At 38.6% G+C, this 16359-nt stretch overlaps 1 protein-coding gene across 5 annotated transcripts in view; it reads left to right on the forward strand.

The window, feature by feature from the left end:
- The window catches only part of LRP6 (LDL receptor related protein 6), a 179818-nt gene extending 173389 nt beyond the window's left edge, over positions 1-6429 (forward strand). For all 5 annotated transcript variants that reach the window (XM_086401981.1, XM_086401983.1, XM_086401982.1 and 2 more), the window contains one exon: positions 864-6429. In XM_086401981.1, the coding sequence (XP_086258107.1) occupies positions 864-1158 (295 nt within the window). In that variant the 3' untranslated portion in view covers positions 1159-6429. The remainder of the gene's footprint in view (positions 1-863) is intronic.
- Positions 6430-16359: the final 9930 nt, after the last annotated feature.

The raw sequence follows: 16359 nt of genomic DNA on the forward strand, positions 1-16359 counted from the left end.
AACATGCTTGTCTACATACAGCATAGGAAATTGACACTTCTTCCCCCAAATCACGGTAATTTCTCTGTACTGATAGTATTAGTAATGGGATAGATATGTTCCTTAGGCTGTCTACCAAAATTCAGCCTGGCTTGTACAGTATTTGTACAAGAGAGAATGAAGTAAAGAGAGTAATGAAGTCTTCAGTCATCATTAAATTATTCATCAGGTAAATCATAGAGCATTTGAGGAATGTTCGGGGAATGCTCACATGTTTGAGTAATGTAAAATCATAAAGACACGTTCTCACAGATCATGGAAAGGCAGACATTGATGTCCACTATACAGACTAAATGCAAAATGAGAGATTTTTTCCAAAGATGACCATTAAATACAACTTTGGATAGTTCCTTCTTATTGATACAGTGTTACTTAAAGATGATGTTTTTTAGTCACTAAATCTAGTCTGACTCTTTATGATCCCATGGACTGTAGTCCGCCAGGCTTCTCTGTCCATGGGATTTCCCACACAGGAACACTAGAGTGGGTTGCTGTTTTCTCCTCCAGGGGATCTTTCCAACCCAGGGATTGAACTCGCATCTCCTGCATTGCAGGTAGATTCTTTACTGTGAAGCCACCAGGGAAGCCCAACTTAAATACATAAGCACACATCCAGAGGTCAGAATGAGTTCATCATTCACAAGATAATGCTGTCTTCCTCCTTCAGCCTGCCTTTGAAAATTGCCTCTTGGTTGGTGCCAGTTTAAATTGTCAAGTTGATTGTCTTCCAAGTCAGGTTTACATTTAATGCCTCTGTATTTGGATAGAGAAACCACTCTTCTATAAAACTAATTCCTCTTCTTCTGCTTTCTTCCCTGTATCAGCTACAGGCCGTACAGCTACCGGCACTTTGCGCCCCCCACCACGCCCTGCAGCACAGATGTGTGTGACAGTGACTATGCTCCTAGCCGAAGGATGACCTCAGTGGTGACGGCCAAGGGCTACACTAGTGACTTGAACTATGACTCAGAGCCTGTGCCCCCACCTCCCACGCCCCGAAGCCAGTACTTGTCAGCAGAAGAGAACTATGAAAGCTGCCCGCCTTCTCCATACACGGAGAGGAGCTACTCTCATCACCTCTACCCACCGCCACCCTCTCCCTGTACAGACTCCTCCTGAGGAGGGGCCCTCCTCCTCTGACTGCCTCCAACACAAAAGTGTAAATACGAATTTGGTTGCGATCTGGAGGGGGGGGAGGGAGCTATTATTGAAGGATGAGGCAGACCGTGTACAGTTAAAATTATAAATGGGGTAGGGAAAACTGGAGATATTTGTACAGAAGGAAAAGATATTTATATATTTTCTTAAAATAGCAGATTTGCTGCTTGTGCCATAAAAATTTGTATAAATAATAAATTTGTACTAAAAGTTTTATTTTTGCAAACTAAATACACAAAGCATGCCTTAAACCCAGTGAAGTGACTGAGTACAAAGGAAACAGGAATTAAAAAAACAGCATCACTGACCAGGAATGTCTGGGGCTTTATTGATACCAAAAAAATTTTTTTTTTTTTTTTTAAAAAGCAAAGAAATTAAAGTCCATCTCAGCAGCAAACCATATATACTCGGAAGGAGCCCAGTGGCCTTCATATTAACTACCATTTGAATGCCAACAAGTTTAAGAAATGAAAGGCAAAAGAAAAGAATACTAATTTTGGATAAAAGGCTTTGTTTTCTCTAGGGGTCCAATAATTTTAGTGAGGAAGATAGATATTTCTAAAAATTCATTCGGGGTGCTGCTGTTGTGGGAGAGATGAGCTATCTGGTAAGATGCTATGGGGCCGTTTTGTTTGCAAGCCTTCTGTCCCTATCGTAAAAGTCACCCCTCTGTCATACGTCAGTAATTCCCTGGGTGATTTCACCTTGCTTCCTCCCTTAGCAGCATTATATTTTGCCAAGATACCATAATTTATTCACCATAAAATCTGGGGATTGATTAAACAGAATTTGCTAAATAAAAGTTTCGTTGTAATATTTCTACTAACTCCATTCCCCAGTCAGCTTAGCTCTTCAATTGGACTGCTGTGTCCACATAAGGATCAAAGGTTAGACAAGTTACTGTTCCTCTTTATTCCAAGATTGTTTTATTGCTCAATACAGTGTCTTTTTACAGCACATAATAGAAAGCGTTTAAGAGTTACAAATTTAACCATTAAGTTTTTGTTGTAAATTAATCATATATCCTTGCAGTACTTTCAGCATATAATATCACAGTATGAAATCATTTATATATATTTTTTTCCTAGTAAAACATTTAAATATGTTCCGGTTAGAGACAATCTATTTTAAAAGAGGATTTTTTTTGTTATCGTTAGGTTTTCCCTATATTAGTTGTTGGTGACATTTTCATGTTCTTTAGGCTGATTTTTCTCAGAATGATCTCTACACACATAACCTCTTTCTAATGTGTGGCGTGAGTTGAATACAGTATCTTTCTGTTAACCTAATGTGAATATTAGATTGTTTTCAAATTATCCATGAATTACTTTTATAATCACCTCTTATATATTTTTACGTGTCTTCTCTCTTACTCCATTATGGATTAAGGTGATTTAACAAATTTAACGATATGGCTTACATGAGAAGGAAAACTGAACTTTTCAGCTGTCGGAACTTGAGTAGAGGGGGATAACGGAAGGCTCTTCCGTGCTCTGCCTGTCCCGTGTGGTACTGGGGCTGCTGCTGCTTCAGCTGTCAGGGCTGACCCGTGAAACGATGCTGGCACTGCTCTGCCACCTTTCCAGAAGTCAGTTTCCTGCTTTTTCACATGTTTCCAGCATTTCTCTGCTAAAGTTGAATGTGTTTTCATACTAATGTATTTTTACCTTAACAGATGTTGGTCAGTTACTTAATAAATGATGATTTTTTTTTTTTTAATTCTGTTTTGCTGAGGCCACCCTTTCTAGATTTCAGGGCCCAAGAGAAAACAATGGAAGAAAGGATTTATAATTTTGGTGGAGGTGAACTAACTTTTTAAGCAATTAAAATACCTAAGTAATCTTTTTAAAAAATTTAAAAATGCGGTTTCAGAATATCACATCGGTTATTGGGGTACCTTATATGAATCTGGTGCACTTGATTTTGCATATAAATAAATGGTAATCCATCAGTGTCTTGCATTTCAGTCAGACGAGCGTTAACTCTTCCTGTTGACGAAACAAAGTGCTCAAGTTCTAACAGAATGGAAATTGAAGTTGCATTCTGTGACACACAGAGGCACTTGATGCTCACATGAAGATGGAAAGGTTAGCAATAACTGGGTATCAATTAAAATATGAGAATTCTCGATGTTTACATTTTTTAATGTGCATCTTTATCTGGTGGGCTTCCCATGTGGAAACTTGCACTATAATGAACTAAGAAGAATATTGCCTTGTTATATGTCAGTTCAAGTGCTTGTACTGCGATGGCAATGGCCTCTTCTTGCAAAATACTAATTTGTGTGCCAATTTGTTTGAAATTATTTGAAGGCAGTTCAGCTTAGTCTCAGAATCCTCTTTCTCAATGTTTGAGATGGAGTCTGAACATTTTGGGGAATATTTGAAAGGTACGGTTTGAGAGAATTGTCAAAATTGAGGATGGATTTATTGGTCCTCAGGTTATATGGACAGTTAAGCTTTAAAGTAGACCATCTAGTTTATTAAACACAAGATCTTTAATTGGAAGATAAAAAGTTAATGTGAACACAAATTGGGGGAAAAAGAATACAGTTTTGAATTTGGATGATTTTGAATTTGGATTATTGCTAGATGCATTAGCCAGCTGAGGGGCAATGAATAAAATTTAATTATGTTCCTTAAATATAGTAGTATTTGTTGTGATTGTGTATCTTGAAGTGTGCCCACTTAGAGATGTGATTAAAATGACCTGAAAATTGAACTTTGGCATAGCATACTTTCTGTGGACTACAGTAAGCTTTTCTTCACTGAAGTGGTCTTTTATACTTCTAAACTTTTATAACCTTGAATTTTGCTCCTGCAGAGCTTTGGTTTTTTGAACCCTGGCCCAAAGAATTTTGCTGTTTATATCAGATAATGGCATATTCACAATTAACAAAAAAACAGTTAAGGCGTAGAATTTTCTCAATACTGATTTTTCTTTGGGGAATTTTATTATGCATCTGACACTTGCTGTAAATCTAGCATATCGTGAGATATGTGTTTAGCAGAAAATTATCATTATTTTAATTTTAATACAAAAATACTCTGATGTACCACCAAAAGATATCTGACCCTTTAGCCAGTTTGAGAACAGCTGTTCTGAAGGACTCATATGTAGAAATGAAGACTTTACAGTACATTTTTATCTAATATAGACCATTAATTGGGATGGGGCTTTGAGCAGAGGATTGACTTTGTTCATCATTTTAAAATATTCCAAAGTCAATAATTTGTACAAGACCAACTCATTTGATACTGAGCTATAGAAATAGCCTCTGTCTGCATTAGATTACAGTCAAGTTTGGCAGGATAATTTTTGTTTGTTTGTTTTGCTATAAAGGCTTATTAATGAGGAATACTGCCAGTAGGTTTAATAGCTGTGTCTTATCTAACCTGTTAATGAACTGTGTATATTTATGTGGCCTGATATCAATAATCATAGTATAGAGACTGTTTTTGGTACAGGAAAGGCCTGCCTTCAGCAAGCAAGCCTCACTCTCTGCGATAGGTCTGCTGCTGTTTTTTTGTGCCTAGACTAGATTCTTAAAAAGTATAGTTTTTAAAATTGCTTTATCTCTTGCAGGGGAAAATTTGTTAGTTCATTGATTTTGCATGTCATAAAAGCAGCATGATGGTTATTACTATTACACATCTAACAAGATTCAGTAAAAAAAAAAACCTTGGCCTTTTCATACCTCCCAAGTATGTCATACTTTAAATATGTATAGTACTTCCTTCTGAATAATGACATGAGTAGTATGCCTGGAGTGTGGATATGAGTATGGGATTATCAGATGGCTGTCAAATGTTTGAGCATCAATAAATGAGACTACAGAGGAAGTGTAGACGTGGACCAAGTCTTAAGGAAGGTCATAGTCAAGCAGTGTTTAATATATATTCTCAGAATTCTTAAACTCAAGAAATTTAATTTTGTTTGGTACTCCTTTCCTTATTTCACATCTAAAGTGAACCGAGAGAAATAACATGATTTTACAAAGTACTGTAGCATATGTATAGTTTCTGACTTCTGGAATTGCATCATTTTACAATGGGCTCAAACTTTAGCTTTTGAAATTCTGAAAAGTTTTAAAGGATTTTGGACCCTAACGCATAACATGATTTTAAAATTGTGAATCCATATACTTGAGATATTTGACTGGATTCTGCCTCTTTTAAAACTAATTCTATACCTGAATGGAGAGGGAGGAAGATTCTTCAGTTTATCTAGATGATTTAGAATGAAATTACTGACCTCATCCTTCTTCAGTTCAGGTAAACTTTATTGTTCCTTTTCTTTTTTTATAAGCCATTCTTAAACCATTCTTAAATTACTGCTGAAAAAAAATCATCATGACTTTGCAGATACAATTATAAAGTGATGTCTTATACACAGAAGTGGAAATAACTTTTAATTTTCCCATTACTTTGGGTTTGTCCAAAAGTTAACACCAAAGAATTATACAGTCTGCTTTGCTTAACTGTCCATTCTTTAAGAAATAATTTTTTAAAAATCACATATAAGCAGGGCAGGGGTATAGATATATATAGAAAGATATATATATATATAGAGAGAGAGAGAGAGAGAGAGAGAGAGATCTCTATTATATCTCACTAAATACTAATGCCTAAGTAAGAATATTAAAAAGAAAATAAAACAAGTCTGATTAAACTAAGGTTACATGAAATTGAGTATCTAGGATTAATTGAGAACATTTTAATGAGAGTAAAGAAGATACTGAGACACTTAAGCTGGACTAGCCTTATTTGCAAGTGAAGGATCTGGTGCTGCTTTCAGATGTTTTATCCTCTGTGTTTTTAAATTTTTTAAGCTTTAATCTTCGTCATTGTCTTAAAGTCAGCTGGTGTTTCTTGTTCATGGACTTTGGTACGATGGTGCTTTGCAAGGATGTAATTATATTTTAATGACCAACATTTGGTCAGCCCTTGTCCACTATTCACTTCCCCCTTTTTGTAAAATAAGTGCTTTAATTTTAAACTGTATAAAAAATACCTTGTATAAATCCCCCTTTTGATTATTACAATAAGTTGAGTTGTAACAAATGAAATGTTGATTTTTATAATAAAACAGTGGAAAATAAAAGTGTCACTTCTTTTCAGCAAGAAATTGAAACGGTTGTGCTTTGCTGTGATAAATGAATGCTGTGTTTCATACACAACAGAACTCACCTTTATTGTTTGCATTTCAAATAAAATACAACTTTGGAAGAGAGGTTTGAGCAAGGCTTTGCTTTGTGCAGTGTTTACAATACTTGTGATTGGGAACAAAATAGGGAAGATTTGAGTCGGCTTATCCTCTGCACAGCAAAGCCAATCTACTGACACCAGGTTGTGGTAAAGGAAAGCACCGTGTTCATTTGCAGGGCGCCAAGCAAAAAGAATGGGAAGTTTGTGCTCAAAGATCCAAACTCCCTTGTGACTTTCAGGAAAGATTTTTTAAAGGCCACATTTGGGATAAGAACGGCAAAGGACTTGACCTTGTTCTGATTCAGTTGAGTTCAGTCGCTCACTCATGTCCGACTCTTTGTGACCCTTGGACTGCAGCATGCTGGGCCTCCCTGTCCCATCACCCACTTCTGGAGCTTACTGAAACTCATGTCCATTGAGTTGGTGATGCCATCCAACCATCTCATCCTCTGTCATCCCCTTCTCCTCCTGCCTTCAATCTTTCCCAGCATCAAGGTCTTTTCATATGAGACAGTTCTTCGCATCAGGTGGCAAAAGTATTGGAGTTTCAGCTTCAGCATCTTCCAATCAGGACTGATTTCCTTTAGGATGGACTGGTTGGATCTCCTTGCAGTCCAAGGGACTCTCAAGAGTCTTATCCAACACCACAGTTCAAAAGCATCAATCTTCAGTGCTCAGCTTTCTTTATAGTCCAACTCTCACAACCATATATGACTATTGGAAAAACCATAGCTTTGACTAGATGGACCTTTGTTGACGAAGTAATGTCTCTGCCTTTTAATATACTGTCTAGGTTGGTCATAACTTTTCTTCCAAGGAGCAAGCATCTTTTAATTTCATGGCTGGAGTCACCATCTGCAGTGATTTTGGAGCCCAAGAAAATAAAGTCAGCCGCTGTTTCCCCATCTACTTGCCATAAAGTGATGGGACCGGATGCTGTGGTCTTATTAATTTTCTGAATGTTGAACTTTAAGCCAACTTTTTCACTTTCCTCCTCTTCCACTTTCATCAAGAGGCTCTTTAGTTTTTCTTTGCTTTCTGCCGTAAGGGTGGTGGTATCTGCATGTCTGAGGTTATTGATATTTCTCCCAGCAATCTTGATTCCAGCTTGTGCTTCATCCAGCCCGCCATTGTGCATGATGTACTCTGCATATAAGTTAAAATAAGCAGGGTGACAATATACAGCCTTGACGTACTCCTTTGCCGATTTGGAACCAGTCTGTTATTCCGTGTCTAGTTCTAATTGCTTCCTGACCTGCATACAGATTTCTCAAGAGGAAGGTCAGGTGCTCTGGTATTCCCATCTCTTTAAGAATTTTCCACAGTTTGTTGTGATCCACACAGTGGATGGAGGAGCCTGGTGGGCTGCAGTCCATGGGGTCGCTAAGAGTCAGATATGACTGAGCGACTTCACTTTCATGCATTGGAGAAGGAAATGGCAACCCACTCCAGTGTTCTTGCCTGGAGAATCCCAGGGATGGGGGAGCCTGGTGGGCTGCCGTCTGTGGGGTCGCACAGAGTTGGACACGACTGAAGTGACTTAGCAGCACACAGTCAAGGCTTTGGTATAGTCAATAAAGCCAAAGTATATGTTTTCTGGAACTCTCTTGCTTTTTTGATGATCCAGTGGATGTTGGCAGTTTGATCTCTGTTTTCTCTGCCTTTTCTAAAACCAGCTTGAACATCTGGAAGTTCATGGTTGACGTACTGTTGAGGCTGGCTTGGAGAATTTTGAGCATTACTTTACTAGCGTGTAAGATGAGTGCAATTGTGCAGTAGTTTGAGCGTTCTTTGGCATTGCTTTTCTTTGGGATTGGAATGAAAACTGACCTTTTCCAGTCCTGTGGCCCCACCCATCATCAGAAAATTGGATTAAAGATTTACTGAGCATGGCCCCACCCATCAGAACAAGACCAGTTTCCCTGCTCAGTCAGTCTCTCCCATCAGGAAGCTTCCCTAAGCCTCTTACCTTCTCCATCAGAGGGCAGACAGACTGAAAACCACAATCACAGAAAACTAACCAGCCTGATCACATGAACCACAGCCTTGTCTAACTCAATGAAACTATGAGCCATGCTGTCCGTGTGGGGCCACCCAAGACGGACGGGTCACCGTGGAGAGTTCTGACACAATGTTCCACTGGAGAAGGGAGTGGCAAACCACTTAAGCATTCTTGCCTCGAGAACCCCATGAACAGTGTGAAATGGCAAAAAGATGTGACACTGAAAGAGGAACTCCCCAGGTCTTAGGTGCCCAATATGCTACTGGAGATGAGTGGGAAAATAACTCCAGAAATAATGAAGAGCTGGAGCCAAAGCAAAAACAACACCCAGTTGTGGTTGTGACTGGTGATGGAAGTAAAGTACAATGCTGTAAAGAGCAATATTGCATAGGAACCTGGAATGCTAGGTCCATGAATCAAGGTAAATTGGAAGTGGTCAAACAGGAGATGGCAAGACTGAACAGCATTTTAGGAATCAACAAACTAAAATGGACTGGAATGGGTGAATTTAAAACTCAGATGACCATTATATCTACTACTGTGGGCAAAAATCCCTTAGAAGAAATGGAGTAGCCATCATAGTCAACAAAAAGAGCCTGAAATGCAGTACTTGGATGCAATCTCAAAAACAATAGAATGATCTCTGTTCATTTCCAAGGCAAACCATTCAGTATTACAGTAATACAAGTCTATGCCCCAACCAATGATGCTGAAGAAGCTGAATTTGAATGGTTCTATGAAAACCTACAAGACCTTCTAGAACTAACACCTAAAAAAGATGTCCTTTTCTTTATAGGGGACTAACATGTAAAAGTAGGAAGTCAAGAAACACCTGGAGTAATAGGCAAATTTGGCCTTGCAGTACAGAATGAAGCAGGGCAAAGGCTAATAGACTACTGCCAAGAGTATGCACTGGTCACAGCAACACCCTCTTCCAACAACACAAGAGAAGATTCTACACATGGACATCACCAGATGGTCAACACCGAAATCATATTGATTATATTTTTTGCAACCAAAGATGGAGAAGCTCTATACAGTCAGCAAAAATGACCAGGAGCTAACTGTAGCTCAGATCATAAACTTATTTCCAAAATCAGACTTAAATAGAAGAAAGTAAGGAAAACCACTAGACCATTTGGGTATGACCTAAATCAAATCCTTTATGATTATACAGTGCAAGTGAGAAATAGATTCAAGGGATTAGATTTGATAGAGTGTCTATGAAGAACTATGGATGGAGCTTCGTGACATTGTACAGGAGGCAGGGATCAAGACCATCCCCAAGGAAAAGAAATGGAAAAAGGCAAAATGGTTGTCTGAGGAGGGCTTACAAATTGTTCTGATTGGTTGGTGGTAATGTAGCAGTGGTGTTTCAGGAATCTCTTTCATCACCTTTGTGATATCGCCTGTGGTCAGCATGTAGTCACCATCGTCTACCTGGTTGGGAGGGTTTAGTTTCTGTGGAATAACTCAGAGATAGGCATCAGATTGTTATATATATCCTTGAGAACGAGCTGTTTTATCACAGAGCTATTGTCATTACTTTTCTTGCTTGACTGCTTTTCCTTTATTTCTACATTCCCCTGCTTCCCTAATTAGCAGGAACTTCGGAAATCTCGGAGACTGAAGCCTTATTCTGCAGGCAAGAAACAGGAGGGCCTCACAGGCTCCAGCTCAGTTTCACAGTTTGTGCTTCAGAATGCTCTTGATATTAGTAAGTTCCTGGAAGACATCCTGATGTAGGCTCTAAGCCATCCCCTTCTCCTCCTCCAAATTCTCTGTAAAAATGAATATTGCTTTTCCTGGTTCAGAGCCCAATAGGATATGATGATACTGAAGAGTAGCAGAGTATACCACTGCAAAATATGCCACATTGGCATCTTGATTATTTTGATCAGTAGGCCCTTAAAAAATAGCAAATGCAGAGAAAAGCTGTCTCTGAATTCCCATTATCTACCTAAAGACAGATTATCTAAAAGGAGCACAATTGTCATAAATGATAAATTCCCTCCCCTGAGAATTTCATCAGCCAGGGAAGATTGACATCACAGGAGTTAAGTTCAGTCGCTCAGTTGTGTCTGACTCTTGCAACCCCCATGAACCAGTGGACGCCAGGCCTCCCTGTCCATCACCAACTGCTGGAGTCTACCCAAACCCATGTCCATTGAGTCGGTGATGCCATCCAACCATCTCATCCTCCCTCATCCCCTTCTCCTGCCCTCAATCTTTCCCAGCATCAGGGTCTTTTCAAATGAGTCAGCTCTTCACATCAGGTGACCAAAGTATTGGAGTTTCAGCTGCCACATCAGTCCTTCCAATGAACACCCAGGACTGATTTCCTTTAGGATAGACTGGCTGGATCTCCTTGCAGTCCAAGGGACTCTCAAGAGTCTTCTCCAACACCACAGTTCAAAAGCATCAATTCTTTGGTGCTCAGCTTTCTTTATAGTCCAACTCTCACATCCATACATGACTACTGGAAAAACCATAGCCTTGACTAGACAGACCTTTGTGGACAAAGTAATGTCTCTGCTTTTTAATAGACTATCTAGGTTGGTCATAACTTTCCTTCCAAGGAGTAAGCATCTTTTAATTTCATGGCTGCAGTCACCATCTGCAGTGAATTTAGAGCCCCCAAAAATAAAGTCAGCCACTGTTTCCACTGTTTCCCCATCTATTTCCGATGAAGTGATGGGACCAGATGCCATGATCTTAGTTTTCTGAATGTTGAGCTTTAAGCCAACTTTTTCACTCTCCTCTTTCACTTTCATCAAGAGGCCCTTTAATTCCTCTTCACTTTCTGCCATAAGGGTGGTGTCATCTGCATATCTGAGGTTATTGGTATTTCTCCTGGCAATCTTGACTCCAGCTTCTGCTTCCTTCAGCCGAGCATTTCTCGTGATATACTCTGCATATAAGTTAAGTAAGCAGGGTGACTATGCAGCCTTGACATATTCCTTTTCCTATTTGGAACCAGTCTGTTGTTCCATGTCCAGTTCTAACTGTTGCTTCCTGACCTGCATACAGGTTTCTCAAGAGGCAGGTCAGGTGGTCTGGTATTCCCGTCTCCTTCAGAATTTTCCACAGTTTGTTGTGATCCACACAATCAAAGGGCTTTGGCATAGTCAATAAAGCAGAAATAGATTATTTTTTGGAACTCTGTTGCTTTTGCGATGATCCAGCAGATGTTGGCAATTTGATCTCTGGTTCCTCTGCCTTTTCTAAAACCAGCTTGAACATCTGAAAGTTCATGGTTCATGTATTGCTGAAGACTGGCTTGGAGAATTTTGAGCATTACTTTATTAGCGTGTGAGATGAGTGCAATTGTGGAGTAGTTTGAGCATTCTTTGGCATTGCCTTTCTTTGGGATTGGAATGAAAACTGACCTTTTCCAGTCCTGTGGCCACTGCTGAGTTTTCCAAATTGGCTGGCATATTGAGTGCAGCACTTTCACAGCATCATCTTTCAGGATTTGAAATAGCTCAACTGGAATTCCATCACCTCCACTAGCTTTTTTCATAGTGATGCTTTCTAAGGCCCACTTGACTTCACATTCCAGGATGTCTGGCTCTAGGTGAGTGTGAGTGATCACACCATCGTGATTATCTCAGTCATGAAGATCTTTTTTGTACAGTTCTGTGTATTCTTGCCACCTCTTCTTAGTATCTTCTGCTCTGTCCATACCATTTCTGTCCTTTATTTCTTTGCATGAAATATTCCCTTGGTATCTCTAATTTTCTTGAGGAGATCTCTAGCCTTTCCCATTTTATTGTTTTCCTTTATCTCTTTGCATTGATCACTGAGAAAGGCTTTCTTATCTCTCCATGCTATTCTTTGAAACTTTGCATTCAGATGAGCATATCTTTCCTTTCCTCTGTTGCCTTTGGCTTGTACCCTGCAAATAAATGCTGTACTTTTCCTATACCAAAGCCTGGAGTCCGTAGGTTGGCTTTATGAGCAGACCCAAGATGGATTTGGTAACAGTTTCTGCACCCACGTAGGGCCTCATCATCTCACATGGGTGTGTCTCATGTGGCACCTTAGACCCTAGTTTTTGGTGGTTCTGATTCTGTCTAGCAGCTGCCTGAGCACATTTGTTGCTTGCCACTGACTGAGAGTCATTGGCCCACATGCTCTCGATATTTGTGGTGAAGGAAACATGGCATTTGAAGGAGGTGGTTCAAGTGTCTGGTGAGTAGCATAAGTCTTTTGTGTGATGATACCAGGGTCTTCTTCCCTATTGTGTTGCCTTCACCGGAAGTTTTCTTTAGTGTTTGGGACTTGGTCATTTGGCTTTGTGTGAGTGGAGCACTGCTTTAAGTGGCTTTTCTCTTTTGGACTGAGGAGTCTTTCTGACCCTTGTGTACCACCTGGGGTGGTACCTGGAGATCTCTGGTTTGGACGAGGACCCACACATCACCATGTAGAACAGCGGGAGAGGTTCCTCACTCTTGAACTAAGGAGCTGTGATCCTGAGAGACCTCATTGCCTTGGTGTTTCTTTTGGCACTTACTGGTGGATATCTAACAGTACCGTCCGTGGATCATTAATGACGGGTAACCCGAGCTCTATCTTGTAGACCCCTACAGTATATTTTGTAGATCTGGGAGATCTTTAGCTATACTCACATGAAAGAAAAAAATTTTTTAAACTGCTTGGACTGGTTACTCCTTGAGATATGGAGAACAGTGGACTCTAATGGCTCTCTAAATTATAACATCATCTTTCAACTAGAACTGTTTTATAAAAGGGAAGGAAAATGTGATGAAATTCCTTATGCATAGGCTTTTTATGCTGTTGTGTCTAATTAAATCTTTTGAAAATGGTTTGGCTTTGAGCCTTTTGGAACTGGTTTGGCTTACATATTGGGGGTGGGGGGGTGTTGTGAGTGTATATTTGTATTAAAGAAGGTGCAGTGTTTTGATTGGTGGAGTTGAGAAACAAAAATTCATTTCCTGAAAATAGCTCTTTATGATGCATCCTACAAAAATAGACCACCCTCAGTTGGGGTCCCTAGTTTTTTTTCTATAATACCATGTGGCCACAAAGTCCTTTAGACTCCAGAGAAAAATGATGAAGATGGAGCTCTTTTGACATTCTAAAATGGTTTTTTTTGTTCGTTTGTTCTTCTGTAATGCAAATAGAGGAAGCAGGTTTTCTAGGAGGAACTTGCATTTCTCTCCCTGTGCATTTGAGATATAAACGTTTTGATTGGACTCTCAGGAACTTTGACATCCACAATTCCTGACACTAAAGGGAAAAAAAGGAAAAAGAGGGATTTTTAACTCTCTCAGGAAAACTATGGGATCTGTGTCTATATGGATGGATGTGTACGTTACAAGGACGCTATGTTTTTTCCTCTGGTTGATATTATCAAAATTAATTTGGAAATGATCTGTGTTTAATTGGCTTAAAGGAAAGTAAGCACATACATAAATTCTCAGAATTATAAAAGAAAGTCAACCGAATGAATTTCAGATTCACATGATCTGGGAAATATTTAGTATTAAATATTCCTGGTATTAAAATTTATTGATTTAATGTAGACATGTTTTTGATTCATTGACATTAAGTAGAATATTTTTACTGTACCTAGTTTTACTGAGCATCAGTAAGATTTTAATATTCCTGTTACAAAATTTGTCAGCAAGGAAAATAAGTTGTTACGATGAAAGTTTATATGAAGTGGTAGTCTTTGTGAATATTTAATTTGGAATATCTACTTGAAAATCATCTCTCCAGGTTTTGGTAACTTGAAACTTAAATGATGGAAATTTATTGAATATCCAGGTCATTTCACATAAGGTAAAATGCTGAAACATTAGTTGTTAGATAAATCTAAGTGTACCTACTGTTGTCTTCTTGTGAGAGGAAAACTAAAGATGTTTGTGTTTGTTAGACACATATCTGGTACCACAATGAGGAAGGAAATTGTGCCAGCAAAAGATGTTAGTTTCTAGAGGTTTCTAGAGATTGGTTTCTAGAGGTTAGTTTCTAGAGGTTTCTAGAGGTGATAGAATATATTTATGCGTTGACCAATCAGGAAATGCTGGAATGTTCACAGTTGCTTACTCTGTGGTTTTCACTAGAGATTGTCTTTGATGGTTAAAATTTGTAATATATGTGATGTAAAACTACTAAACTAATAAAGAAAGCATTTCAGTATGCAGGGAAAGTTGGAGGTGTGTTTTTATTAAAAGAATTTATAAGAAATTGGAATGTATTTTTTTAAGGGAAAAGAAAGTAATTTTGTCCTAAAGCTGGTTACTTCTAAATAGGAAAGGAAATAAGGGATAAACTAATATTGATACAGAAAGTTGTAGATTTATAGAAACGAAAAAGAATCTTTAAAAGGAATTCTATGTGTGATCAGGACTAGGATTAGAATGACTTTGAGTAGTAAGATTGATAGTAAAGCAGTACAAAACTTGAATTATGTTTTTCTGTTAAGGGAACACAATTTTATTGGAATATTGATCAGATTTTGATAACAGACGGTAAAGTTTCTTAAGTAATTTGTTGTAACTTTCTGAATTTGCTCTTAAAATCTTTTACTGTCACTTTGGTTAAGTAAATAAGTATTATTTCACAGTGACCTGTGAGCTGATTCGACCAGGTGTTCTGCAACTTTTTCATGTTTCTGACAAACTTTCCAAATATCAAATTCTAATTGAAGTGCATTTGATCCCCAGCTATCTTTAGAATGCTTCAGGGGAAACCAAAAACATCTCAGAGAGAGAGATTGAAATAGTTAGGGTTATTTGGTATATCAAAATTGTCAAGTAATTGGTAATAAATTTTCTTAGCTTATATGGGTAAATGTCATTAATATAAAGATTTTAGAAATTGTATGAAATTTTAAAAACCTGGTATATTTCGGTATAATGCTATCAGTCACAATTCTAGTTATTAAAATATCTGTCACATCATAACCGAGTTTCTTTGTCCATTACAATGTAATTGTGTGTTAAATGGTGTCTTTTAAAGTCTTATCATTTATGGAGTTGTTTTGCTATTATTGGTACTTTTACAAAAAGAAAATGTTTCATCTTCAAGAAGATTCATAGAAAGGCCTTTTTGACAAGTATATATTTTCATAACATTTAGAACATACCAATGAACTGGGTAAGAAAGAATTCTGACAAAATACAGTGGCTTCATAATACTGCTAACACAAAGGATTAATTACGTAAGACTAAATGCTGGAAGAAAAGTTATGACCAACCTAGATAGCATATTGAAAAGCAGAGACATTACTTTGCAAACAAAGGTCCATCTAGTCAAGGCTATGGTTTTTCCAGTAGTCATGTATGGATGTGAGAGTTGGACTGTGAAGAAAGCTGAGTGCCGAAGAATTGATGCTTTTGAACTGTGGTGTTGGAGAAGACTCTTGAGAGTCCCTTGGACTGCAAGGAGATCCAACCAGTCCATTCTAAAGGAGATCAGCCCTGGGATTTCTTTGGAAGGAATGATGCTAAAGCTGAAACTCCAGTACTTTGGCCACCTCATGCGAAGAGCTGACTCATTGGAAAAGACTGATGCTGGGAGGGATTGGGGGCAGGAGGAGAAGGGGACGACAGAAGATGAGATGGCTGGATGGTATCACTGACTCGATGGATGTGAGTCTGAGTAAACTCCAGGAGTTGGTGATGGACAGGGAGGCCTGGCATGCTGCGATTCATGGGGTCGCAAAGAGTCGGACACGACGAGCGACTGAACTGAATTGAACTGAAATGCTCGAGTGAATACAGTTATAATTTTTATGGGTTTTGTCTGAAATATTACTGGCTTTTTAATCTGTGTTTTCCAAATACAAGGAACCTTTCCCCTCAAAGTTCTTATGGCTTGTAATGACTTGGTAAATTATACTTTCGTTAATAGGATGGAGACATTTATCTTTTCTCTCTCCCTGATTCCTTTAGAAGTTAGAAACCAAACTGGGGCTTCCCA

This window comes from Bos grunniens, chromosome 5 (genome assembly GCF_055505025.1).
Source record: "Bos grunniens cultivar Pamir isolate PY7600 chromosome 5, Bosgru_T2T1.0, whole genome shotgun sequence".
In the NCBI taxonomy this organism is placed as follows: domain Eukaryota; kingdom Metazoa; phylum Chordata; class Mammalia; order Artiodactyla; family Bovidae; genus Bos; species Bos grunniens.